The sequence below is a fragment of the Athene noctua genome, chromosome 11 (genome assembly GCF_965140245.1).
Source record: "Athene noctua chromosome 11, bAthNoc1.hap1.1, whole genome shotgun sequence".
Lineage (NCBI taxonomy): Eukaryota > Metazoa > Chordata > Aves > Strigiformes > Strigidae > Athene > Athene noctua.
This window is the reverse complement of record NC_134047.1, coordinates 12,716,933-12,744,094: the sequence shown is the minus strand read 5'-3', so window position 1 is coordinate 12,744,094 and position 27,162 is coordinate 12,716,933. Positions and strand designations below refer to the sequence as shown.

Below are 27,162 nucleotides of genomic sequence, written 5' to 3'. Positions count from 1 at the left end.
AATGCACCAGACCCATTATTTGTTCCTGATTTATTTATTACCTGCACGGCTGCTGTTTAAACTGGCATGGCCTGGTTCTTGTTCTGCCTAAGTTTAACCCCCGGTAGACTTTGAATAATGGCTGATGTGCCCCACACGTCACAGCACCCCACAGAAGAAGAGGGAAGGTGCCTTACGGAGCCCGAGGCGGTGAACCTGTGAGGTAGGTAACATGATTACAATCTGAACAGCAGGATTTATTGGAATTTGTTTCAAAGATGCTTTCTTCTTTTCTTCTTTTCTGTCTGAATGTGATGAAATGGCAACAGCAAAAGACCAGTGTGATTGGCGATGACTGATTCCCTGTGTGCATGTTCAAGGCACGAGCAGAGCCTGCCCAGTGCTTTTTGGAGAAAGGCACAGTGTATTCTGGGAGACCGGAGCTTTATCGGCGGCTTTTTTTGCAGTCCCTTGGGTGGCTTCAGGACCCCTGCTGATCCTCCCAGAGAGCCTGAAGTAAAAATTCATCTTGGAAGCAGAAATGCTAAGGACACAACCAAAAAACCTGGCCAAGCAGAGCAGATATTCACAGCCCCATGTGAGCTGGCTGCCAGGAAAACACAGGTGGACTCAATGGGACACAGATGATGGCTCTTGTCATCTGCTTTTGTGCTGTCCCTTGCTTGAAGGCACGTCAGGTGAGTATGTCATAGGCCCTTTTTTCTATGCCCCCATAGAGACTGGGATTGTCAGCCCAAACAGCCCTGGGCATGTGTTCTTACACATCAGAGGTGCCACATCCACAGCCACACCATGGGGCAGTCCAAGAGGATTGCACTGGCGGTTTGAAGTGAGACCTCTCACACACAGCCAGGCTACTAATCCATCACAACCCTCCTCGCGTTCACCAAAGGCACCACCCTGAAAGGGGTAAAAAAATACCAAAGAGCTTGAGACACGAAGGACAGCTGCTCCTGAGTGTCAAATAAATAGCAGGTTTGCTGAAGAAAGCCCTTTGGAATCCAAGGTCCGTTGCCCCAGTGCCACCGGGAGCCTCATCATGAGATCAGTCTATAATTATAACTCTTTTTTAATGAGATTTCTTTTAAAACCAGAAACAGTTGGGGACAGGACTTGCAGAGGGGGTTTTCCCACCACCCCTGCCCTGCCAGTTGATCACAGTATGGGTTTGTTCCTACGTACAAGAAGAGGAGAGGCTCTTCGGAAAAGAAGAATTTCAGCTGCTCTTGGAGAAGTGGTGAATGTAGGCGGCTCCTAGTTCTGGTGCCGCTTCATGTGGAGAGCCAGATGGTCGGAGCGGGAGAAGCACCGCCCGCAGGCTAGGCACTTGAAGGGCTTGGCGCCCGTGTGCTTCCGGTAGTGCCGGGTCAGCTCATCGGAGCGGGCAAAGCGCCAGTCGCAGCCTTCCCATGTGCATTTATAGGGCTTCTCACCTGCGGGGAAGAGCCACAGGTCACAGGCACAGCCACGCCACATGGGAGCCTACGCGGACACGCGTCTGCCCAGCCTCCCAAACACCCACCTCGTCTTCTCAGAGGTGCCCGTCCTCTTTGGGAGGCCCAGGGCTGCCCTGCTGCAGAACAGGGCTTGTGGCCATGCTGCTGCTTCACACTACCAGGGCTCACTTGCTGTCCATAGCCACCAAGGGACCACAGATTGTTGAGCTGCAGTAGCCAAGAGTCTTGACCATGTGCCCCCCAACACCTTTGTTTTCTTAGGCTCAGTTTCTAATGCTGTTCAAGTTCTGGTTGGATTTTAGAGTTTCTGGCTAAAAAAATTTCTGTCTTTTTTTTAACTAAAAAATTCCTATGAAAGTTGTTGCTGCTCATATAGTTGTGGAGGGCAACAGGAGGAAGAAGGGGGTTATGCCATATAAATTTTCTTCGAAGTCTCACATCTTTGAAACCACCATCTAACACTCTTTGCCTCAAAGTTCAGCCCTGCAGCAGCTCTTTGTACACAAAACATGTTTTCTTCAGAGCATTTGGGTGATGTAATGCCTCAGGTCTCTCCCTCCTCCCGCCCATACACACCTATTCCCAAACTGAAATCAATTAAATTGTGCAACTTCTCAGCCAGCTGGGAACTGGGCTGGAAAAGCCCGTGCCTGCTTCCAACTCCCTGCGTGCCCAGGTTGTAGAGTTGAACCCTGGCTGCAGCTCTCTCCACGCATGGGTGTGGTGCTCTCAAATATTAGCCCTCGCTCTTAACAGCCTGAACAAGCAGGCAGAGTTCAGGGAATGTGCTGACTTTCCCGACCTCAAATATTTACCGTTTCATCGGCCAAATGCTGAGCGCACCATCACGGCATGAATGCACGTACACATGCAGCATGCATGCACAGGCATGTGTGTCGTGCTCTGACATGTTTCCCAGTGAAAGGCCGTTCCTCCCCACAGCCTGTTTACTAGGCAGGCGGTGCATTTGGCCAAGAAACAGAACATGTTCAGCCACAGCAAGATCTACAGTGTCTTTGCACACGCCAGACAAAATATGAAAGACAGGGCACCAAGACCACATCCTGCTCCTCAAAAAGCCCCTGGGATCTGCACCATGGGGAGGAGAGGGGTACATTTTTTATGGCTCAGGTAAATATAGAACTTCAAGTCAATTTACGAGCAGCACGCTGGATGTTTTATGGCATGCTGGGGATCTCGGGGTTTGCGTTAGCATGCTAAGACAAAGGCGGGATTTGCACCGTGCAGCTACAGACATTGTCCCAGCCAGGTGACCTGGCTGGGTCAACCCTACCAAGGCCCTTTAGTTTCAAACAATAACAGGTTGATCTCCAGGATAGAAACAAAATGCTTTCCATTGTCCCATGAGCTGGCTCCATCTCCCAGGACAGCACGGCAGGGCAAGCTCAAACAAAGGACCCAAACTGGCATTCCCAGCCCCCGGGAGGCGGGTGATCAGCCACTGGGTTATATATTTAATCTCACAATGGCACCCAGGAAATGAATGGTGTCTCCAGGAGATGAATACAGCCCAGCCCATAGCAACGGACAAACCACAAGAAAAGATCTTAGAGATCATGTACTTCTCAGCCCAGCTGCCATCAGGCGAGGAATTGAGAGAAAAAGCTTGATTAACCCTTCTCTGTTTTAAATTCCCTTCTTTTTACCCACCCCACAACACTACTGGTTTTCTTGACCACTCAGGTCACATCCTCCTTTGTCCCTTTGCCCTTCCTTCTTACAGCAAGTGAGGTGGAAGGAGGCAAACAGACTTGGATTTCCAGCCCAATTACTGGGAAACCTGGAAAAATTACTGCATTTTATTAGGTTGAAAAACTGCCCAAGTTTGCCTGGATTCATCTTTACACTGTGACTTGTAAGGATGGTGCCTGCCTCAGATGGGTCACATCTCTAGGCAGAGAGCGAAGACCTGTGCTTTGAACAGAAACGGAAAAAAAATACTTCCATTTTAAAGCAATAGCCCTACCATAGCCCTGAGTACAGATTGCTGTTGTGACAAATGGTTATCACCATCCAGCTTGCAGAGCTGGGACAATGTCCTTCCTGTTCCTTTCTTCCACCCCTTCCGTGTTGTTCTTCAGCCTGCTCCTACACAGGCCCAGCCAAAAAAATATTGTACCTCATGCACAAAGAAAAATTCTTTGCTGGCTTGTTTGAAGGACTGATAAGACGAAAACGGAACAGAGCCAAGTGCAAGAACTGATTCCCAGCCTCAGGATGGGTTTTGTTCGTTTTTAATAAAAAAGAAAAGTGAACTCTGGGCCAGCTTAATTGCTTTCAGTAAAGATCAGCCCTTCTATAAAAGAGATTTATGAGGGCACTGATGGTTCCTGGACTACCTGAGGATCTGATAAAGTTTCAGGTATAATAAATGCCTTAGTGAGACCTGTGCTTGAATGCACAAATGCCACTGAGCTAGATTTACCCCAGGGAAGTTGGTTGTGGTGGGAGCTCCTCTGTACTAGTGACCCTGTCTACACCAGCAAGAGCAGCCCACGGCACTTTTGCCTTCAAGAGTGAGGGCACAGCCCTTCTGTACCTGTATTTGGAGCCCTTCTGTACCTGTATTCGGCAGCTCCAGTGACACACCACTGGCAGCTGCTAAGGGGACAAGCACTGGGCGTGAGTGATCTGTGTGGCTGGTACACAAGGAATCCTTCCTTGGGAATCTCAGGGACACTTGACACGAAAGACAGCCCTTGCCTCCTCAGAGGTCACAGATATTCACCACATGCCTTTACACAATCTTTCTGTAGGCTGAGCAGGATCAGACCTGGCTAGGATTTGCGAGATCTCAAAGGAAGAGCTCATAGTAGTAGAGGTTTTGGGGGCAGCTCCTTCTCCCAATCCATCAACTCAAGAGTCTCCAAGAGCTCTCCTAACTTCCACCCCTCCAAAAGGCAAGCAAGTGCACACTTAGTGCACAGTTGCTATAAAACAGTGCAATCACTGGACTTTTTTTAACATTAACATCAATAGACTTAACTGTGCTCCTTACCCCAATAACCACCCTAGATTAAGGTAATCATCTCAACTACATTATCACTGCCATTAACAGACAGAGTGTAAGAAGGGTGGGCTGGAAGAGTTTCCTGAAGATGTGGTGATCTTACCTGTGTGAGTCCTCTGATGTGCCTTCAGGTGGGAGCTCTTGGTATAAACTTTTGAGCAACCTGCAAGAACAGAAAAGACACAACTTCCCTGAGAGAAAGGGGCCCTTGCTCAAACAAATCCAGAACATTTGTATTTGAGGTTAGGGACAGAGCAAGCCTGAAAAGCACTCTGAGTAACAGTATGCAAATAAGCCCCGCTATACCTGTTTTGTTTCAGCAGTAACTAAGAAGTGTTTGTTCTCCAAGATAGACCTTTACAACACTCCATCTTTTGCCACACAGTCCTGACACCCATAGGCATTGTGCTAGGAATTGGGGGCAGGGGGAAGAGCCAGGCACAGACTTTCAAATCCCCCCTTCCTCAACCAGGTCTTTAAGGCAGGATGAAAACATTAAATTTACCCCTCTTAGCTGCTGGCTTTGTGCTGCCGTTTGTCTTTCTGGATTCCAGATGTAACCAATATCACTACTGCAAGGCTGGAGGGAAGACACATTTTGTAATAGTTCCAGCCCCAGCAGATGTGGTAAAAATGCTCCAGGAAGCAGGAAACACCAGGTACACTCTGGAGCCACTGCCTGGCTTTCAGGATTCAGAATAAAGCCAATGGGAAGTTTTTGGCAGAACATCAGCAACAACAGGTTTAATCAAAGAAAGGCTCTTAACAGAAATACCATGACTTTGGCAAAAATTCCAACAATGGGCCTCTCAAATCATTGCTAGTTCCTCATTTCAGTTAGATAAAGCTTAGAAAAGCTTCTCATGCTGCCTTTATGGCCCTGCTTCATTGTGTTTTGACAAGTATATTAAAATACAAATTTGAATTTTTATGACCTGCATAAACAACATAGTCATATCTTTTGTTCCAGTGTTTCCACACAGCCTAAAGAAACCTCTTGCAGATCTGCTCTCCATCCTGTCCTGCTCAGGAAGTGCAGGAACAGCTTGCGGCCTTTCCCCTCCCCATGGTAGAGTGCTTGGTGACCCAGCTCAATTTTGCTTCTGATACTCTGAAGCCTCAGAGGTCCCTCACACTCGAAAGGGACTTGAGTATGCGTGAGACCAAGGACTGCCTCCCTGCTGAGCATGGAAACAAAGCCAGCCAGGCACCCAGAGCAGTTTCCAAACCCAGAGGGAGCAGCACAGAGAAGCCAGAGCAGGGCATGGCCGAGCTTCATTTCCCCATGAGCACACGGAGGAAAAAGTGCTGGGGCCACCACCTGGAAACTTGAATTGGGGCTTTGCAAACAGGTCTCCCCTGTTCATCCAGTTACGGGTGTGAATTCAGCATGCCTCCTGTCGCTTCCTCACGCAGACCACGTCAGTGAGACCTTCTGCCCCTGCCGTCAATCCTGACTGGTTTCACCTCTAACTGAACCTCAGTGTGAAGGATTAGAAGAAGCCCTCCTCTGTCTCTGCACGTACACACTATCGAGACACCCAGTGTTTATACAGTGCCGGTTGGGGTTTTTTTGCACCACAGATGTGTTCCTGCCTTCCTATGCAGGCCAAAATCCTGCTGAAAACAGGGAGCTTCGCCTTCGTAATGCATCCTGCAGCATGAGACTCTCGCTCAGACCAGTTCTGACACGAGTGGAGGTGTCTGTCTCAGAGCAGTGGGCCACTTACACCCTTAATCTGTCTCCCACTGTGACCAGCAGAAGGTAAAAAATTCAGCACAACATGTTAACCACAAGAACATGGGTGCAGCTTCTGGATCAGAAAGTCCCTTATCTGCAGGCTGCCAGAGGGTAGGAAGGTCTAAGCACAGAAAGATCTCTCTAAACATGTCCTATTCTTATATACTTCCTCTGGTCACTGCTGGAGACAGGATCTGGGCTAGACGGACCTCTGGGCTGACCTACTACAGCCACTCTTGTGCCACGGAAAGAGCACATAAATCTTGCAGGAGGCAGTTAGGAAATTACTTTCCTCAGTTCACACACCCCCATGGGAAAACTGTTTGCTAATCCCCAACAATTCAATGGCTGGGGCTTGGCCCAGGAAGTGGGAGGTGTGTGTCCCTGCACAAGGACTGGTGATTTTCAAGCCCTGACACCGGTTTCATTGGGCTTTCTCACTAGTGACACAATTGCTTCTCTCCTGCGCAGCATGAATGAGATTTTGCAGCTGTGGGTCCCACAAGCTCTCTGTGCACAGTGGAGGAAACCCTTCAAGATCTCCTCCTGCTAAGATGGACAAGCTCATGGGAATGAGGTGACACGGGGAACAGCTGCAGCTCTGGGCTGATCATTACCCTGAAATGCCTTTCCACACCATCCTGATGCAGTACATGAAGCCACTGAAGGGAGCAACACAGAGATATTCCGCTCATTGCATCTTTGGAAAAAGAGAACTGGGGCTACAGAAAAAAGACTGTAAAGGCTTCTTATGGACGTTATTTGATGGTTTGCCACACATTATGGGAGAGTGGGAAAGGTCAGTGAGAAAGACAGCGTGGTTTCACCTGTGGAGAGCATGTGGCTGCTCAGGGTTAGGCAAGACCAAAGCAAAACAGGCAGCTAAGGCAGCAGATTTCCAGAAGCATCCCTGTGCTTGGCAGGAGCTCTCTGCCTCTCAGAGCCAGGCTTGCTTTTGCCAGAGTGTGAGGGGGAAAGAAGGGGAGAAAAAGGCATCAGCTAGCACAGGCAGAATCAACCTCTTCTACTCCCTTGGTGGTGGTAGGAACCCCACTTCCCTGGGGTTCACTACCCAGCTCCATAGCTCCCTTCATTATGCAGACAAAGTTATTTCAGATTAAACTCTTGCAGAGGCCCAAGGCAGCCCCCAGCCTCAGTGTGTCATGAACACACACACACCCCCAGCAAAGCCAAGCCAGTACATCAACCGTGAGCATACCTGGGTAATCGCAGTGATGGATTCTCCTTTTCTCCAGCTCAGGGTTGTTGCGTCTGTTATATTTAGGGGGCTGCATGACAATGTGCCCTTGGGAGAGGGTCCCAAGGCCATTGGGGACTGGGGGGACCTGGGATGACTGGACCATCTTCAGTCCAAAAGTGGCTTCATAGGATGGTGGGGGAGAGATGGTATTGATGAGCTCTGGTTGATTTTCTGGGCTGCCAGGCTGTGAGTTGGGGGGTGAAGGGGGCAGGTTCACCCCTGGAGCATGGTAGAACTGCCCTGAGATGCTGAAGTTTCCCTGTCCCTGGGAGACATGTGGGTACTGCTTAACTGGCCCTCCTGGCTGGACAGGTCTGTGGAGCACACTGGACATGGTGTTACCTGTGGACATGGTAACACCACTGAGACTGTTGATGGCTGTGGTGCTGTTGGAGGAGGATGTCAGAGTGGTAATGTCAGCACTTCCATTGCCAAGAGGCATCTGGTAAAGCTGGGACTGCTGTGGATTGGTGGATAAGGGGATCTCAGAGGGCATCTCCTGCTTGATGAAGATGTTGTTCACTGCCACTGACTGGGGCATGCTGAAGACACTGGTGAAGTCAGGCAGGGTCTGTGTGGAGCCGGAGGCAGAAGAGCAGGGCTGGGAGAAGCTGGTGCCAGGCTCTGTTTTGATCTGTGGGAATGGTGTCATGGGTTTGGGTGGCCGGTAAAGTCCAGTGCGCAGGTGTGTGGTGTCTGGCAGAATCACGTTGATGTTCACGCTGTATGGCGTAGAGGTGGGCTTCTCTGTGGAGAAGAACTCATCCACCACTGAGGCACTCTCCCGGCGGTACTTCTTGTCTGGTATCATTGGGATGGGTGGCACCTCATTTGAAAGGTACTTATCCATTTCGGACCGCGCCTATGGCAAAAAATAGACAAGTGAAGAGTGACCTTGACACACTGGAGGTGGGAGTCCAAGGTTCAACAAGTACTTAAGCTAGCAGGAAATGGAGAGAACAGCAAGAACAGCCCAGGAGTCATCACAGGCTGTGGTGATTTAGCTTCAGTCTCTGACTCAGCCAGACTCTCCAGGAGTGAATCACTGTCCTCTGTCCCACTTCCCTCCTACCCATCTGCACTGATAACAAAGGGTAAGCTAGGCAGAGGATGCAGTTATGAGAGGAATATAGCCTGATAATGAAGAGCCAAGCTTTAGGTACAAAGCTTTGGTCACACAAACAAGAAAATTTAACACTAGAAATGGGATAAAATCAGAAACTCTGCTCCACTCAGCCTCATGCCTTTGGGCATGTTGGATTTGCAGCCCACCTTCGACATGCTGACTCTGGTCTCTAAACTCAATGGCCTGAGATGCATTGCATTTTATTCTAGGAATAATTGAGAATATTCTAGGACAATATCTTTAATTAATTGAGAATAATTTGGGCTATAGCCCTAGAAATCTAAGTGATGTTGCCACCAATTCAGTGGACTGTGAGCCTAAACTGGAAACTGCCAGGCATACTATTAATGTCTTGTCTTGGTAAAGTGACTCAGCCCTCACCTAACCTTTGGTTTAGCTCTAGTTTTGTTGAGCTGTTCTTACAAGTCTGGGTTCTCCAAGCTAACAGGACCTCTAGCTCAGACAATCATGACTTGCCAGGTTTCTTCCTCTCCTGGTTCATGTCTGATGCAGCATCACACTGGATCCAGGCCCAATAATTCAGCAACCTGATGGAGCAATCCACTAGGAAATTCATCCCCTGGCATTTGATGACTCAAGTTCTGCTTTTTGTGGTTAAAGATACCAGCCCTAATGCTCTTCTATAAAGCTACAGTCTTTAATTATGTGGTTATCCATGTGTCAAGCTCATTGCAAAGCCCTCGTAGACTCATTCATATGTAGAGGAGCTGGCAAAACCACCAAGTTTCCCTGGCAGTGCCTACAGCGCACTTCAGGAGAGCAAGCTGATCTCAGCCCACACCCTGCACGCTTGAGCCGAGAGTTTTACAGCTCTGAACTATGTCACTGGAGTGCAATGGGCCAAAGTCATCCCTGCTACAACTTCATTGCTCTTAACAAAGCTGGACAGGACCCAAGAGATTTCCTCGCCCTTTCCAGTGAAACATATCACTTTGTGCTTCCAGCTAATTCAAAGAGCCTTTGCACCTCTGCAAGCCATACTGGCAACACATGGGTAAGCTGGCTTCCACCCAAATACAGGTACGTGCCACAGATACACCCTCTTCTACACAGGTGGAAGCTCAGAGCAACTGGACTTGGAAGTGCTACACTGCACTGGGACTGCATTTTCTAGGATGTGCTCAAGGCACTAGTGTGTGTACACACTGTGATGTAAATCCTATCTGTCTTCACCGAATGCGCAGGCCCCGAAAAGTCCCTGCTCTCATTAAAGGAAGCTACATGTTGGCACTACAAGCTCACTTTCTGTCATGTCCTCACCTAACCACCTCTGCTCAAGGCAGTGCTGCCTCCAGCAACACCCCACCACTCCATGCTCCAGTGAGGAAACCCTTGCTCAGGCATACCTTAAAACTAAGGCATCAGTGGGGAGCAAGGAGAGAACCAGAGACCCCCAACTCAATCTGAAACCCTGATTTCCTCTCTGCTCCCCCCTGCAGTGTCCAGCTTGGCTCCTGCCCAAGGAAGAATGATGCCAATGCTTTGGTGCTGAACCCTGCCTGCTCTTGCCCTGTGCACCCACACTGGCATATTGTTGTTACCCTTGGGAGTCAGCTTGCTCTAGGCACTACCGGAGGCTATGAATGCCGGACATACCTGAGCAATGAAATGACCCACTTGCCAGAAGTGGGGGCAGGGGGAAGGCGTTGGATGCCTTTTACTTCTACACTTTCCCTTATCTCTGGCATTTAACGTTCTCACCCTCAGTTCCCCAAGGAAGGTCTCCCCTTCCACAACGCCAGTAGGTCCTTATATGGCAGGTGACTAGGCAGGTATATTAAATGTAGAAAGGTATGGAGGGCCCTAATTTGAGATCTAAAACCTGCATTCTCAGGCAGACTCCCCTTGTCTGCTGCCTGGCCTGCTGTTTGGTGCCTCCCAGCCTCCTTTTCTCTTATAACCGCCTCTATCTGCAAAAAAGTCTTCTTCCTGTCCATTAAAGCCTGATAAATCCACTTCTCATCCTGAGCATTCCCAGGGTCCTGGGGAAGGGGGGTGTTAAAAGAAATGGGCTTTCACTGGACAGGAGAGGATACCAGCCCTGTCCTCAGATGCAGCCCCACTGGTGTGTGCCCCACTCCGCTGGAATCCAGACTGCTACAATGCTGCTGATCGTGACATAGGTCCAACGTGACCCTGAGGGCCCCAGCATCCTTCAAAGAGGGAGAAAGGGGCTCTTTGTTTGTTTGTAGCCCAGAAACGCCTAGCAACCCTAGTCTGATCCAGCACTGCTCGTGCTGGGTGCTGACACCTAATACCACACCATTTCCATAGGCACCTGCCAGCTAATGTTCTATCCAAAACCTCAGCCTACAGTCAGCACAACTGGGATGACTAAGTGCTGATGTGTCTGAGTGGGATCCAACTCAAGTGTCCTGAATGCAGGTGTCTCTATCTGGCTGTCACTCACAGCTCCTTTCACAGTCTGTGGGGACACACAAGCCACGAAGGACATAGCTACACAGGCACCCAGGGGGTTTACACAGATGGAGACACCACGAGTAGGAGGAACACACCATGGATGGTGATCGGGGGCAGAAGAAGGGAGCGGAGGCGCTGCCATGTCCTCGGCAGTGGATGTGGGTGGCCTGCACTGGGGCTGGGTGTGTAGGGGGAAGTCCCAGCTCTATCTTTTAGGGCCTTTAGCAGTACCTGTCACCAATGGGGGCACAAGCATGCAGAGGGAGGAATAAGAAAAGCACTTCACCTCGAGAATGAGCGGCGGCATCCGCTGTTCCATCCTCATAGGGTGCAGCTGTGGGGCAGACAGGGCTGGGTTAGTGAGGCGACGTCTCCCGGAGCCCAGACACAACCTCGCAGGCCTCCCCACCCGCCCCGGGCCATGGAGAGCCTCACCCCTTTTCCCCCTAGCCCCTCACAGCCCCCATGGCCTCAAGCTGCTCGCCCTGTCATCGAGCAGGTCCCCACCACCATCACCAGCACCTCCTCCCGCCCGACATCCCCGACATGGAAGCAGCCAGCGGTTGCCAGCCAGAGGTTGCTGGGAGACAACACAAAGCCAGAGCCCCCTCTGCGCTGTGTCGCCCCCTGCAGGCCGGGAGGACCAGCAGTGAGGGGAAGGCTGGAGCCAGCCCTGAAGGCCATCCCCACTGTGGGCGGGGCTGGGCGGCAGCCATCTTTGCCCTGGGCATGTGCCCTGGCTGCCCCAGCCTGGTGGGGTTCCCCTCAGCGCCCACCCCGGGGCCATGGCACAGGAGGACGCTGCCCACCTCCCAGTGGCTCCCAGACTCGGGCTTCACATGCAGAAACAGAGACGGGGGCTCGGAGGCCGCAGGAAAAGCAGGCAAGGGCTCAGCCTGCCCAGCCTGTGCAGGGATGACCTCCACTTTCCTCTTGCTCGGAGGTGGGAGCAGAACCGGCTGTGCCTTGACATCGCCTTCTGTCTGTTCACTAACAGGGATTTTATTTTTTTTTCAATCTTTCTTTCCTGTTTAACATCACCTGTCCCGGAGGGGGGTGGGAGGAGGGACAGAGCAGCCCGCTGCGCAGATGAGCAGGGACTCAGTTCCCAGCCCACAGAGCCAGTCTCTGGTTTTATCTCTCAGCCCTCACCAAGGGGCAGAGCCACAGCATTTGGAGTTTGCCCAAGGAGGACAGCCACTTGGTGAATCTGGGCAGCAGCTCGTCCTGGCTGCAAGGTTTGGTGAACTCTGGGCTTCTCACAGGGAAAGAAACGATAGCTGAGAAATACAGAGATTTCCAGAGGAGGCTTTGAGGCATGGCGCAAAGACTGTCAGAGATTTCCAGCCCAGTCAAACCAGCAACTTCTCCCAGTTTCCATGGAGCTCCCATCTACCAATCTGCTCTACCTTAGCGTAGGCAGAAACATTCATGCTGTGTCCTGAGAACTGGATAGAAATCACCAAAGCAGGCATCAAGGTGCTGAGCCTGCAACACTCACTCACTCAAGTCATCTATGAGGGTTTTTTTGCTGTAGACCCAGAACCCGCCACCTGGAATGGGCACCCACCATGAGGTGCTGTGACAGACAGGACACACCATACTCAGCTGCATGCCCAGGGCCTCCGACACAACTCCTCTCCTCTGCTAATCTAACAGAATCCTCTCCTCTGCTCATTTAACAATCTCCCCGTGCCATGGGCCATGGCATCTGCAAGAGCAAGGATACGAGAATCTTTCCCCGGGAAGAGCCTCAGCCATACCACAAGGGCTCAGAAGATGGTGCTTCCTGACAGAAGTGTGGCAGCACCACAAGCTAGATTCAGCCCCTCAGAGGTAAAGATCTCAACGTCACACTACTGCCAGGCTCCTACAGACAGAGGACTTGGGGGAATTCCACCTCCTCAGTCCCAGGAGCAGGTACCCCAGCAGCAGGGTCCTCAGGGATCTTCTCTGCAGTTTGACTTCAGCTAGTCCATTCCTGTTCTTAGCAATCTCCAAGGTTGAAAGACTTTGCCAGAACTTAAAATCTCCTTTATCATTCCCTGTATGCACTACAGCATGCTTGCAAATGTCCTGCATACCTCTTCTCCTGCCTCGATTCCCCCCAGCTTTCCACAGAGCGCTGAGAGCTCTTCTCAGATCTGTCACCCAGATCCTTTCTCCAAGGTCAGTGCTCAAAATAGGCCACAGTCCTCCATCACCAAGTAAAGGTGAAAAGTTACCTCCAAAACCCAGAACAGTATTTATCTGCCCTCTGTTGGTTCAGCACCGGCCTGTGACCCCTTCTCATTCTGCATCCTTCTCATGAAGCTGCTGCTGCCTGCTTGCTTCCAGTGTGCCCATTTTCTTCTCCACAACTACAAGGTTTCACCCTAACCTCTACCACTTCTCCAGTTCATCAAGATTGTGGTAAAGCCTTTTCTCAGCCTCCCAGTTTGGGGTCATGCACGCATTGTCAGGCTGGTCAGTCAGATCAGCAAGGGCTAGAAACCAACGCAGGCTTTCCTCCCTCTCACAGAAAAACAGCAAAACCAACTCAATGGACTCCATTTTCCCATTTTGGGGGTGTTCAACTCAATTCTGGGAGTTGCATTTAAATGCAGGATATTCCTTGCAAGGCCACAATAGAACAGAGAGCTACATGGCCTTGAGAGAACAAGTGCCAAACAGGCTGGGGATGCTACCATCCCTGGACATCCACTGGTCTCCGTGTGGTCTTCATGCCTGAAAGCATGAGGAGATGCTTAAACATTAAATATCCAGGTCAGAGCTACAAGGGTTTTGGGGTTGAAAGCTGCATCCCATCACCCCCATCAACTGGAAGAAACAGCTTCAGAAGCACCTGCATACTTCAGGCTCCTTCACAGGTAGTGCTTGAGCCTGCAAGCGGTGGTCCAGCTTCTAGATCCCTGATTTTGGGGTCAACCACACCAGGAGACCAACAAAACCCTCTGCTCTGCCAGCCATCTGCATTTAAGACCTGCCATGGTGAGCAGCACAAATGCAAAGAGAGCAATTGTGCTCAAAGCAGGCCCCACCAGGAGGAAGCTCCATAGACACTGGGTCTGTGCAGACTCCTTGGCCAGTCCCAAGTGAGTCCTGGCAGCAGGCTGCAGCCCTGCCTGAGGCAGCTGAGGGCAGCTGAGGACACTTTGGTGGGCTCACATGAGACAGCAATGATCTGGAACAATCACCCCATCCCTTCCTCCCTGTCTGCCAGTCACAGGCAGGGAATTAACCATTTTCTTGCCTTTTTGAGAAGGACTGGATGTATCACATAGCCTGGGAGCTCAGTTCATCTCAATACTGCAAGAGAGATACACACCATGACTTGATGGACAAAGCCTCTGGGGCCTTCGAGCTGAAGAGCCACTAGGTCTGCAGTGGGTTCAGTGGTTTAGTTTCCCCTATAGTCACTAGCAATGCCATGAGTGCAATCACCAGAGATGAGGATGAGAGACAAGGTCTGGAGGTGGGCATGCCCCAGACTCCACCGGCTGCATTGACAAGGGCTCCAGCAGCCATCATAGGTCAGTGGCTCAGGCAAAAAGTGAGCAAAGGGGAAATACAGGCAAAGCAGACGTTAGCAAAACTTCTGTGAGTTTAGAGGTGTCCAAACTGGAATCTTTGGTCTAGCCAGGAAAGTAAAGCAAATAAGTATAGCCCTTGATACAATAAAAGCACTGAACTCCTGTGATATTTTCCCCTCAAAGTCCTAGTATCTATTTCTGACCACAGAGGAGGGTCTTCTGAACATGCCTGTGAAAAGAAAGCCAAAAAAAGCCAAAGAGGAAAAGTGTTAAACTAAGCACTCTGTCCACTCCAGGCAAGGCCATTGGACACCAGTTTGTGTCACTGGACCAGCAGGACCGTGTTACACTCAGCACTGGCACATGCAAACCTGGGACCTGGAGACCAAAATTCCCTGGAGGGCAAGATAACCTCAACAGCCTCTGAAAGAGCTGTATGTTGTGAAGCACCCAGCATTGTGAAATCAGTAAAAGCCCAGCCCTTCAAGCCAGTTACTCGATGAAGACAGCAGACAATGAAGCCCTGCTTCCCCCAGAGTGGATTCTCCTGTGGCTAATAGGTGCTGACATGAGTCTTCCCCCTCTACCATCTGCCAAATTTCACAAATCCTGGAGGAACCTCCTGCCTTGGAGACCTCTATCCCTCGTTCAGATATTGTCAAAAGCAGGGTGAGGCATTATCAGGACATCGATCAATACATGCAGAGTCCAAGACAAACATTTCTTGGGAGGACACAGAAAAAAACAGCGCTTGAGCCAACCATGCCATTTTGCCAGCGATTAACCGCGAGCATCGTTAGAACAGCGCTAGGCACTGCAGGCTGTCAAAGCAGGAGGCGGGACATGTCTTTCCCATGATTAAACTCTTTCTAATCTGAAGTTGATAAATAACAAACTGCCATAGAAACATCAGATGTTGTCACCACACGGGCAGCAGCAGAGAACAAGGAGAGAAATCAATGTTTGCTAAACAGGCAATGAGCCTGTAAAATTGGCAGAGGGAGCGGCTGAGGGGGAAAGGCCGGGGGGGTGGGGGTGGGGGTGGGGGGGGGGGGGTGGCAGTGGGGAGGAGTTTCTTCAGTACTTGGCAGCTTCGAGCCCTGTGCTAGTCCTGGCCTGGCCGCACACCCCCCCCCCCATCCTGCTCTGCAACGCTGGGAGGCATCAAGTCCTCTCCCCCCCTTCCCAGCTGGGTCTTGGGCTCTTGCTCACAGCCAGCCCCTGCCGCCACGCTGTGCTGGTCACTGATGCGAAGAGATTTTGGGAGGGGGGTGCAAGCAAAATGCCAGCTTCACCCATGCAGGTCAGCCAGCAGCACAACCCTGTGATGTAGGGGTTCAAGGGATGGGAGAATGGCAGGGCACATGCTCCAGGTGCAAGGGGGGACACCTCCTCGGGATGAGGGACCCTTCCTGAGCACAGGCATGTGGGGGACAACGGTTGTGCCAGTTGCCCAGGCCCTGGGATTATGCAGTACAGCCTTTTTCTCATACATGCACCTGCATGAAACTCCAGCCTCCAAGGGAATCAGCAAACAATGGGAAGGATAATCATCAATCAAAACCCATGGCAAGTACCTGGCAGTACCCCTTTAAAGGCACACATTATAAACAGACTGTATTTATATACAGATTTGGTTCAATATCAGCATTTATTGTGTCCTAGTTAAATATTGACCTGAGTAAATATTTGTTTCTCTGATCATTTGGTTTTGATATTGACCTCGATCGACATTATTTTCTGTTTGTTCCTCAAGTCTTCTGGAACTCTCTGCAAAACGGGATTAGAGGAAACCCCCAGGACTCTTCCTTTCAAGTACACACAGGGCCAAATGTTTCGCCACTGTTAATAACAAAGCACCGTTGCAGGCAACAGAGCCAGACTCTGTGCTTATGTAGGTGGGTGCTGGGCTGCAGAAAGCCCTGGATGGACTCCTCTGCTTGCTCTATTTCAAAGAGGCTAGGAACAACTCCAGAAAACTAGTACTGCCCTCAAAATATTCAGCTGTGTCTGCATTACACGCAGTGGGGCAAGATTCATTTTCACTAGCTTTGGCCACCTGGAAAGTGAGCATCTAAGGTGAAGTCTCTGTGCAAGCTCTCTCCGGAGTCCGTGGATAAGACTATCTATCCCACTAGCTTTCCATCTTGAAGCTGTCACACCTTTCCACCTACAAGAGCAGCTCCTGGAGCAGGACAAAGATACACCCTTTCTCCAGGTTTCTGCCAGGAGATGGCCCAGGATCTGAGCCACGCTGCTCTGGAGGGTTATTCGGGTACTCTTTTCTGCCCTTGTGTTTGAACTACCCAAGGTAATTATCACCTCTCAGAAACATGGAATTTCCTTGAGGCCAAGAGTCACCATCAAGGCAGATGTGGGCAGCTGGGAGATTGGCTGGCCTCCGGCTGAGCCAGTAGGCAGCGACATTTCCAGCAGACTTGCTGACTCTGTTTGCTATTCCTTTCCTCCGACAACTGATAAAGACTCACTCAGAGGCAATCTACCTTGGTTATTTGTCACAGAAATCATGCCACTACAGTCAGCAATCCCAAAGGCCAAAGAAACCAGGAAAAACACCCTCATCCAATTCCAAGGTCAAGTGCCTGGAAGAGGAGCCGTTTGGAGTAGCCAGGCTCCACCGGGCTTTAAGAGAGCAAGAAGAAACCTTTCAAAAAATAAAGCCATAAATGGCCTGAAAAATAGCTACCAGGGTAGACACTGAGCTTGGAGGAAACTCTAGCCCAGCTGCACCAGTTTAGTTTAGGCCTTACTGAACACAGTGGCCATTCAGCCCACCTGGCCTTTAGGCAGGTCTAGATGAGGGTGGGGGGTCCCATGTTGACAGTAGAGTAGCTCCACACTAGTTTCCCCTTTTGCCTGCAACCTCAGCACTGGATGGAGCCCAAAGGCAGGTGGGGAAACAGGGACAGCCATGTCTCCTTGCGCGTTGCTCCCTGCTCTGCCCTGGAAGGAGGGCAGCTCTCTTAAAGTGTGGGAGGGGAGGTACATGAGGTCTTAAGGGAATCATGGATTCATACACAACTTTCTGTTTCTGGGGTCAAGCCCATCAAAGCCAACTGGAGGTTTTCTGTCAGGCTAAGTGGGCACCCACTACTGGAGGCAGGAGGCTGAGCTGGGTAGACTTTTGGTGTGAGATGGTCCAGCCATTTGGATGGTTTTTTACTGGAAAGATGAAATGATCTAAGGTTATTTCAACTCCTGGAAGATCAGGAGGCTTGGAGTTACTTCAGCCCCAGCCAAAACATGCAGTAACTCAAGCATTCCCCCAGTTTATGCATGCATGCTATCAAAAGTTGAATTTGGATAGCTGTGCAGCTCCTGCTGGTACCATCATCTAGAAGCAGGTCCACCCGCAGCTCCACTTCTTGGTTTCAAGCCTCAGCTCCAGCACACCCTCCCCCATGAATCTGAGAAGAGGGTGGCTCTCAGGTGTTACCACTCCCCAGGATGACCTGGACAAATTTATCCACCTGTTTCTCGCTACTGGATGGCCACAGGGCACTGGGCTTGTCTTTGAGCCTTCCAGCTCCCCTCTGGTTACACCTCTGTGCCATGGGTCCTGAAACAAGTGTGACATGGGAGAGGCTGTTACAGCTCACAGGGAGCTTCCCCAGCTGGGTTATGGGTGGGATTTGTTCCACCTCAGTCAAACCATCTAAAAGCTCACACTCATCACCTTGTCTCCTCTGATCAGAAGAAAAGAAAAGCAGCACATTCCCAGGGCAGGGTCTGACAAAGGCAGAGTGAGTCATCCTCTGCTTGCTGGGGCTTGTGAAGTCCTCCTGGCATTCAGCAAGCGATAAAACAGGCCAAAAAGCCTGTTCTTTCCAGTACAATGCGCAAGGCAGACCCAGTACCCTGTGCACGTCTGGGAAAAGCAAGGTCAGGTTTCGCGTGTGGACAGCAAATCCCACCATCCTTGTGGCCCTCAACTTCCTCTACCAAAGCAGTTGGCAAAACAAAACAAAACAAACCCTAAGGCAGATGAAAACATTGTCTTTGAAGGAATAGGTCTTTGGGCCAACTTCTTTCCTCCAAGCTTGCACAGCACCTAGCACAGTACAAGGCCAAGAAGATACTGTGAGAATGAGGGACCAAGGGGAATGCTGAAGCAGGTCCGTCTGCTGCAGCCCCTCCTGCCATGCATGCTACCCCGTGTATTTCCTGGCATCTTTGCTGCTAGGAGGGCCACTCTGTTAGCCTGAGAGCAGGAAGCCTCAAAGAGTTTCCTCAAGATCCACCCTTTCAGTTTAAACTGCCTCTTTCCACATTTAGCCGGTATATAAATGAAGGGCCAATTGCTGTTAGTTAAGGGAGACTGATTATGGCACAGGCAGTTGATAGTTCCCGTGGAGAAGGCACTGAGCCTTGAAGAAGCTCTAGCCAGAGCATTTTGGAGCCTGGGGTTTGCGAGCCCCTAAGAAATGCGAGGGCTGTGTCCCAAAGGTGATGTCAAACAGTCAGCCAAGCTGATGATTTTGAGTTCTCCCAAAAGCATGACACAGAACCACAAAAACACCAAATATTGAAAAGTGCTCAGAATGAAACGCTGTGTTCTAAAAGAACAGCATTTTGAACGATCAGTTGGGAAGGGGAGATGCCCTAATTTTTCCATTCAATTTAACAAAGTTGGGTCATTTCCACATTTTAGAGAACACCATCAAACCTTCTGTTCATTGCAAGAAAGATTTTAATTTTAATATATTCAGCTATCCCTGGGTTCAGATCCCTAAACTGTCCTTGAGTAGCAGGAAAATGGTAATGTTCTATAGGCAGCATTAAAATGATGGGCTGTATTGGCTGGTGAGTAGGTACCCAGGTATCTCTGCCCTCACCAGGTTGGGTTCAGATTCATGAAACAAATTGCCTTTGATGTGACAGATGTGATAACAGATGGATAATATTCTTTTCTCCTGCAAGGGATAAGTACCTGCATTTTCAGACGAGCTATACTGGGACCAATTTCTTGCCATTCTCTTCTCCTGCTTGTACTGGAAATACTACAAAGAGCAAGGTCATTAAATGCATTTTAATACTTGCAAATCCTGTCTTTAGTGGAAAGTTGAAGGTCCCCATCACACTAAAAAAAATATTTTAAAATAATAATTTTCAAAGAATTCTCCAAGCATTTCTGAACTTAATGAAAGATTCTTTGTTTGAGTTTCAATCTGAGCTTGGAAGGGGCTGAACCCCTTTGATGTGGTAAACAGCCCATGGGGGTTTTTTGAGAGTTTTCGTGCTAGCTCAAGTTCTGAGAACATCTGAATTATAAACATTAGTTATCCAATCCCCAAACACCAACTGTACCCTGTGACTCATGTAATTCACCAATGGAGCACAAGAAAAGCAAATATTCTAATCAAGGGGCTCAGCTAACAAGACGCTCGTAAGTGTGATTATTTGCAGTGGATGGGTTAGATAAAAGAACTCACTGGACCAGGGAATGAGAACAAAATAGCGTAGGTAGCTGACCAAACAGGTTTGAGAGGGGAAAATTCACAGTTGATGATGCACCGGCCAGAAATGCATTACCCTAGACCTTCGTGAGTAATTTCAGATGACTGTGTTTGCTTCCCACACACCGTTCAGGAAGAGTGATAAAGGGAAATCCGTTGCATTTATTATGGAGTCGGAGTCCCCTGCTCATTTCCTCCCATACATACCTGCGTTTTCAGTGTTACCCACAACATGCTTTTCTAGCTAATTTGCAACCTACTCCATGTCAGCAAGTGGAAAACAGGTTCCAGTGAGGGCTGCACAGGAGGACAAGGAACAGCACACCTGCGATCTTTTTCTTTCTCAGCACTGTCCCTTTCTCTTGCTCCCCACCTTGCTGAGCCAAACTTCCCCCAAGCAGAACAATCAGCCTTTGTACCACCCAGACAAAGCCATTGTGCTCCAGCAAGCTCAAAGTTCGGCCAAGCCATTTCATCCTACACCTTGTCTGCTTCCAGCAGCACTTGCGTGCACACACGCACACAGACAGGGAAGTCTGTGGGTTTGGGGGATTAAGAAAAATAAAATAACAAATGCTGTGGCTGAGATCCCCCAAATTTCCCGGTCTTTGGCTCACCGGTAACACCGGTTTTGTCCAAAGCCTGCTGAGCAGTAGCAAGCTCCCCGCTGACTTTGGACCTGCTCCCACAATAGGATCTGATCTGCAGTGAGACCACCACCCTGACACAGGGCTGCGGCACTCGGGCGTCCTGCCTGGGGACTCTCCCTGAGGCTTGTCCCGCAGGAGTAGAGGGACAAATTAGTCCTTTCTGGTGACTTCATTTCTCGTGGCTGTGTGACACCTGCCAGACAGAAAGCCCATCAGACTTGCAAATCTGTGGGCTGGTCTTGAAAGCATCAGGCTTCAGCTGATCCCAAAGCAAAACAGCCTGAAAGGATCCCTCCCTCCTGAGATCCCTCTAGCCAGAGGCCATGCAGGGCTCAGCCCCGCTGGCTGCCAACCCACCATCTTGACTTGTGCTGAGAGGGATCAAGTAAGCCCATTTCTCCTTGTCCAGGGTTTAACTTGACATGTCTGTATCACCAATCTGTTTTTGCACACCCCTTGAGCCTGCCCAGGCTGATGGCACCTTTTGAAAATGTATTTTGCACACTTCTGTGGAATGCATGGACATTGTTGAATGCTTCTGCAAAGCCAGGAGGATCCCAGAGGGCAGAACATCCCAGCCACCCAAGAATGAGTGAAGATCTGTGACTTCACACTGCTCACAGAAACACGTTACATGGACCAAGCAGCTCAGAAAGAGGAAGAAAGAACTGAGTCCCTGAGTCCTCAGCAGATCACATCAGCCTGCTCCATTTCCACGCCTGTTTGCACAGTTCTAAGTGTGGGATCCTGGCAGAGGCCTGAGCTCAGCTCCCTGCTCAGCTGGTGGAGTAGAGGATGGGTAGGAACTGAAGGCAGCACGTGGCTCCTGACAGTGTTGTGAGTCGCGGCTTGTCTGACATGTGGCGGTGCAAAGCCTGCATAGTCCCCTTGCACCATCATGATCCAGCAGAGATAGGCAGGGGAATACCTTTGCATTGCAACACCACGAGCTCAAAGCCTGTCCTCAAACACAGGCACAACCTTGAAAACCGGCACTACCCTATTGAGCTCATGTCTGTGGTGTCCCCGTACATGGGGCCACATCCAGCAGTGTGACTTTCTTCTCCTGAGTGTGCTGGGCCCAAGGAGGACCCTGGGAGAGGACACAATATTTTCAGTCCCCTCTGAGCACCCAAGGAGGGACATTAAACTGCAGAAAGATGCCCAGGCTCAGCCACCCCCAGCCACAACAAGATGTCAACATTTCATTACAGACCCAGAGCTACCATTTCCCTTGCTCTGCAGAAAAGCTGAATTCATTCATTGCATGCAACTCCTGACAGCCCAATGAAATTAATCACTCCTTGACAGCTGTGTTGTGGACTTCTACATCTCTACTAATAAATAAAGTAGAGCAGGACTCCTTCCTGGCCCTGTTGCAAACCACATCTGTATGAGCAAGACCCATCACCCTGGTTCCAACTGGGCTGGGCTGGTTCCTGCTGGACTACCAGGGAGCAGGAAAACCCATCCCTGGTCCGAGAGAGAGTCACCGTTTAGTTATCACACCAGCACAGCCACATTCATAACAAAGATGTGGCCAAAGGGGCTCAGACCCATGAGATGCAGGACACAGCACACCAGACCCCACAGGGACAGAGCAGGATTGAAATGACTCCTGCATTGTCCAGAAAGCTGGAGCACACCTAAAAATGTTTGGCCCAGCTTCTCCTGTGCTACCAGAAGCAAAATCTCTTCCAGAATAAAGTTAGAGGAACACCATGGCACCTACATCCACTCCATTGAAAGGATCTGGGAAACGCAGTTTGCAGTACTGAGGATCTGAAGTGCCAGGAAAAGTTCTCCGGGAACAGCACCATCATGATACCATCTAATCTGTTCAAGCACCTCCCAGATGCCGGAGCTCTTTTCTTCCTGTGTGAGCCCCCCACCCAGCCCTTGGGCAGAGCAGAAGGGAGGTGCACTAAGCACAGGGGTGAGAAACTGCCTGTGGGGTAGGAACTGGGCTTAGAGGACACCAGGGGAGCCATTTGCTACCATTTCGCAGTTTACAGCAGCATAGCCCACCCAAGAAAAGCAAGGCAATGAAGGACAAGCTGGCTGGAGGTTATCCCCAGCCACACTCACCAGGACCTTCCACATCACCCATGACAGCCTCTGTCTCCTCTGAGTGCTCACCAGCCACAACGCAACTTGGGGCTCCTGATACAAGTAGGCAAGGGGTTAAACCAGGGGACAGACTGTGGGTTTTGTCCATCTCTCTTCTCAGCAGCTCCTTCACCAGATCCTGACCTCACTTAATGCTGCTGAAAACCCAGGTGTCCCTCCAACATCAGACAGCAGCTCTCAATTCATGGCCGGTACAACCCACTGAGACAGGCAATCCTCGAGGACAGGTAATTGCACCCAGCAGGGCCAACACCCCCGCTAGCTGGCCATTCTCCCCACCCCTTAGTTGTAGCAAACCCAACCATGGAGAGAAGCGCTAATGCCTTCCACCTCACCAGCACCTCGTGCTCCTCACTACTGCAGGAAAGCTCATTAGGAGCCAGCTCCTGTCCTGCACATGTTGGGAGTGGAGCAAGGGAAGTGCCACCTCCTTCCCAACTATACAGGCAACCTTCCTTCTAGAAACAGCTCCCAGATCATGGAAACCTGGGTCTGTTCTCACCCTCTCACTTTCCACCACCACAGCTGTCTGCCCAGGGACAGCTCTCACAGGAAGGCAGGAATCGGGCTTGCACCACTGAGGACCACACTGACACTCAAGGGAGACCATGGCATAAGGCCACAGATGGCTCCGGGAAGCTCAGGAGGGATAGGGTGGCTTAGAGGACTTGTCAGTCCTGGGGTAGCTCATTACCATGAGGTCAAGCCCAGCCCAGAGGGACACAGTCACTCATCTGACAAGCAGCAGATGATCCCAGGAGGGTTCCCCAGCCCCAGGTAACAACAATGTGCCCAGGAGGTGCTTTGGCTCATCAGACCTGGAGAGCAAAGGGCAGCAAAGTGGGAGCAACAGATGAGCCCCAGTGCCCCCCCTCCTTGCTCATCAGTGGGTATCTGGCAGCCACAAAAAGGGACCATCTCCTCCTCTTCTGAAATGCTTCCCTGGACATGCCTTGCTTTTGGTTTATTATTATTTTTACCCTCCGTCTAGTAACAGCCTCTTGAGATTTAGAAGGGAAAATTCTGTTTCTGCCCAATCTGACTCAAATCAGAAAGGAAAAGTGCTTTTCTCTCAGAAGTCTTTTTGTCTCCTCTTTTCCCTTTCTGTTTATTTTTTAATTTGGGGCAGGACAGCTGGAAAGGCAGAGAAAAGGGAAAAACTGATCATCAACTCCACAAAGGATCTCTTTCCACCTAACTTGGATAGAATAAAATTTTCAACAGCAAATAGCTCTTACCTTCCACTCTCGTTTGAAAAGCAATTTGTGAAAGGGGGGGGGGGCATTGGGGGGAACGACGGCTTTGCAACCAGCAAGATAAAGAGATTAGCTGTGAGTTTACTCCTTTCTTTGCCTGAGATCAGTGAGACAGAAGTCAGGAGAGTTGGAGCAGCGGGAAATGCCCCGTGGGTGAGAGCCAGTGCCAGAGCTCTGACAGGTCATAGCCTTTTCCATAAGTCTTGTCAAACTGCTCTTATAAACACCCTCCCGACGTGCAGCCATCCAGCTTTTCCACCCTCCAGCTACGGCAGTTTCTTCAGCATCTCTTCTGCAACGACCACAGTCTTTGGCATTTGTTAAGAGAAAAGGGGCCAACACATGGAAAACTCCCTGGGAGATGTGGGGTCCAGCCCTGGGCTGTGAGAGTTTTGCCACCCATAACGCTTCACCCTGGGTGGGTTTGCAAAGGAGCCCTGAGACGGCTGTGGGGGGCTGAGTGGGTGATGCACCGAGCATGGGTGTGCTGGTACTCAGCTCCAGCCCTGCAGGTTTCCAGCCCCTGTTCCAGGGACCCCATTGTCCATAAAGGGACACAGGATGGGCTTATGGCAAAGGGATGACATCTCTGATCGGCCACCCCCGAGGCCCCCCCCTCAGCTGCCTCCACCCTGGAGCAAACCAGCAGTGGGGTGGCATGGCCCCAGGGACTAAACAGGGTGGGAAACTCTTCTTCCCTTTAAAGGGCAGTGAGGATGGTGTTGTGGGATGAAGGTGTTTGAACCGTGGGTGGGCTCTGCATCCCCACATCCCCCACGAGGAGGATGAGAGGTGGCACAGAAGGCACCACTGGCCATCTGCCCCCATGATCATGGCCGAGGTGTGGGGCGAGCACCAGCCCTACTGCCTAATCCCACTCAGCAGCCGGGACTACAGAGGCAGAGAGAAAGCAAACCTCGCCCTCCCCCCAGACCAAACAGGGAGCTGCCGCCCTTTCCCACCGGGGACAGGCCCCAGAGATAACCCACACCTTTCTGAAGAGCTACCACCAGACCCTCCGACTTCAGATAAATCACCCAAAGCCAGCACAGAGAGGCAGGGGCTTTGGGGTTATGGGGAGAAGCACCGAGCCGGGGCCACTGCAGAGGAAGGAGGAGTGGGCTGCACAGCCTTCTCCCCCCATTTTGACCCTCACATTTGTGACCACCGCTCGTGTGGCTGCTGCGGATGCCAGATCGCCAGGGCGTCATATGGAAGTACGGCAATGGAGACGCTGCCTTCATCTCCCCACCTTCCTTTGAAGGACAGAGCCCCAAAACTGGCCCCTGGGGCATCAGTGCCGCGGGGAGAGGGGAAGCAGGCAGTGGATTCACAGCCCCAACCCCTGCCCCATGCCATACCGTAGCCACCCACCACAGGGATGCTCTCCCAGGGGTCCCCAGAGGAATGGTGACCAGGACAAGGGGGTCCCTGCAGGGCAGCCGTGGAGAGAGGGGCCGGAGCCGCCCTCCCATCCTGATCAAAATGGCGCTGGAGACGTGGGGCGCGAGGTTAATCATTAGCCGCTGGCAGAGCTGGGCACCCCATGCCCCAGCTCGCCCTATTCCTCCCAGGGGGAAAAGAGGCCGAAACTGCAGTAGAAGTGTGGGAGCAGGCCTGACCCACCCCCTTCCCCACCAGGAAGAGCAGCTGAAGGCTCTTCACGGTGGAACAAGGGGTCCGGCACCCAAAACACCGTCAAGGAGCCTTGCCCCCTTGCCTGGGATGGGCCGCAGGGCTTGAACGTGCTTCTGCCGTGGCCCAGGACAGGGGTGGGCATGCAAGAAGGGTGCATGCACAAGAGGGACACACGTTCAGCAACACCCCAAAGCAGCTTATCCGGATCTTTATCTACAGTGTGCACAGGGGGGATGCCGCCAGGGAGTTTCAAGGAGCATTCCTTCCCCACCATGGCGGTGGAAAAAATAAATATCATAAAATAAAATAGAAAATAACCTCCTGTTCCCCTGCCCCCCCATCACACAGATACAGTGATCCTGTTGCCCATGTCCTTCCCAGGGATCTGGCTGCAGCACAGAGCCCCTCCGCACCCCCTCACCTGCCAGCCCTGGGGGAGAGGAACCGAGCCCCGACTGTGGAGAGTGAGCAAAACCCAGACTCTCCTCCAAAACGGGAGACGGGGCGTTTCGAAGAAAGGCAAGAGGGAAAAAAAAAAAAAATGAAACCCAACACGCCCAAGAGAAAATCTGGCGGAGGGGGAAGCACGAGCGTACAAAGCAACGGAGGTGTTTTAGCAAGGAGCGGAAAAACAAAGCAGAATTAAGTCAAAACCCATGTTTGCATTCGTAGGAGGCATTAGCAGTCTCCGTGCACCTGAGCAGGCGAAGCTGGCCCCTTCCTGCTGCCCCACGGCAAACCGCTGGCCTCCGCCTTACCTGCGCCAGGTCGGGCGGGTTTTCCAGGGGCCGGGCAGGGGCTTTGATGTCCTCAAAGACAGGGGTGTCTTCGCCGGGTTCCCCCGACATGGTGACGGGCTTCAGTGGCGTAAACGCCGAGGCGTCCTCGGGGAGCGGGGTGCGCAGCACCAGCCCACTGCTCATTCCTCCCGTACCCCGTGTGCCCGCTCCCCCAGGGGGAAAACAAGTCTTATTGAAAAAAAAAAATATTTTAAAAAATGAAAAAAAAAAAAAAAAAGGGGGGGGGGGGAGGAAAGGAAGGGGAGGGGAAAAGTGGAAAAAAAAAAAAAAAAAACCTGAAGGCAGAGACGAGCTGGAGCGAGTTGCTAATCCTGGGAGGCCAGGTGCCGGGTCGCGGGAAGCTTTACCTGGGCTGCGGGAGGAGGAACGCCAACCTGGAAGCGGCGGCGAGGCCGTGCCGAGCCAATCAGGCTCCCGCCGACAGCCCCACCGGCACCTCCACCGGGCCACCAGCACATAAAAGGCTGTTGGGAGCAAGTGGGTGTCCGGGAGCCTCGCCGTCAGCCATGCTCTGCCACGGCGCCCAGGCAGCCCCGGCACGGTACAGCGGCTCTCACCGGGACGGAGGGACGCGGTCCCACCAGTGCCACCCCAGTCCCCGACCCCCGGCTGGGGCTGGG

The 27,162-nt window shown here is 51.3% G+C and overlaps 1 protein-coding gene across 1 annotated transcript; it reads right to left on the bottom strand.

The window, feature by feature from the left end:
• Positions 1–881: 881 nt before the first annotated feature.
• On the bottom strand, positions 882–27,162 carry LOC141964664 (Krueppel-like factor 5). Its single transcript, XM_074915328.1, has 5 exons — positions 26,501–27,162; positions 11,345–11,392; positions 7,449–8,352; positions 4,592–4,651; positions 882–1,433 (listed from the first exon to the last, which is right to left on the bottom strand). Exons 1-5 carry the CDS (start codon positions 26,663–26,665, stop codon positions 1,255–1,257), a joined length of 1,356 nt encoding a protein of 451 aa, XP_074771429.1. The 5' UTR covers positions 26,666–27,162; the 3' UTR covers positions 882–1,254.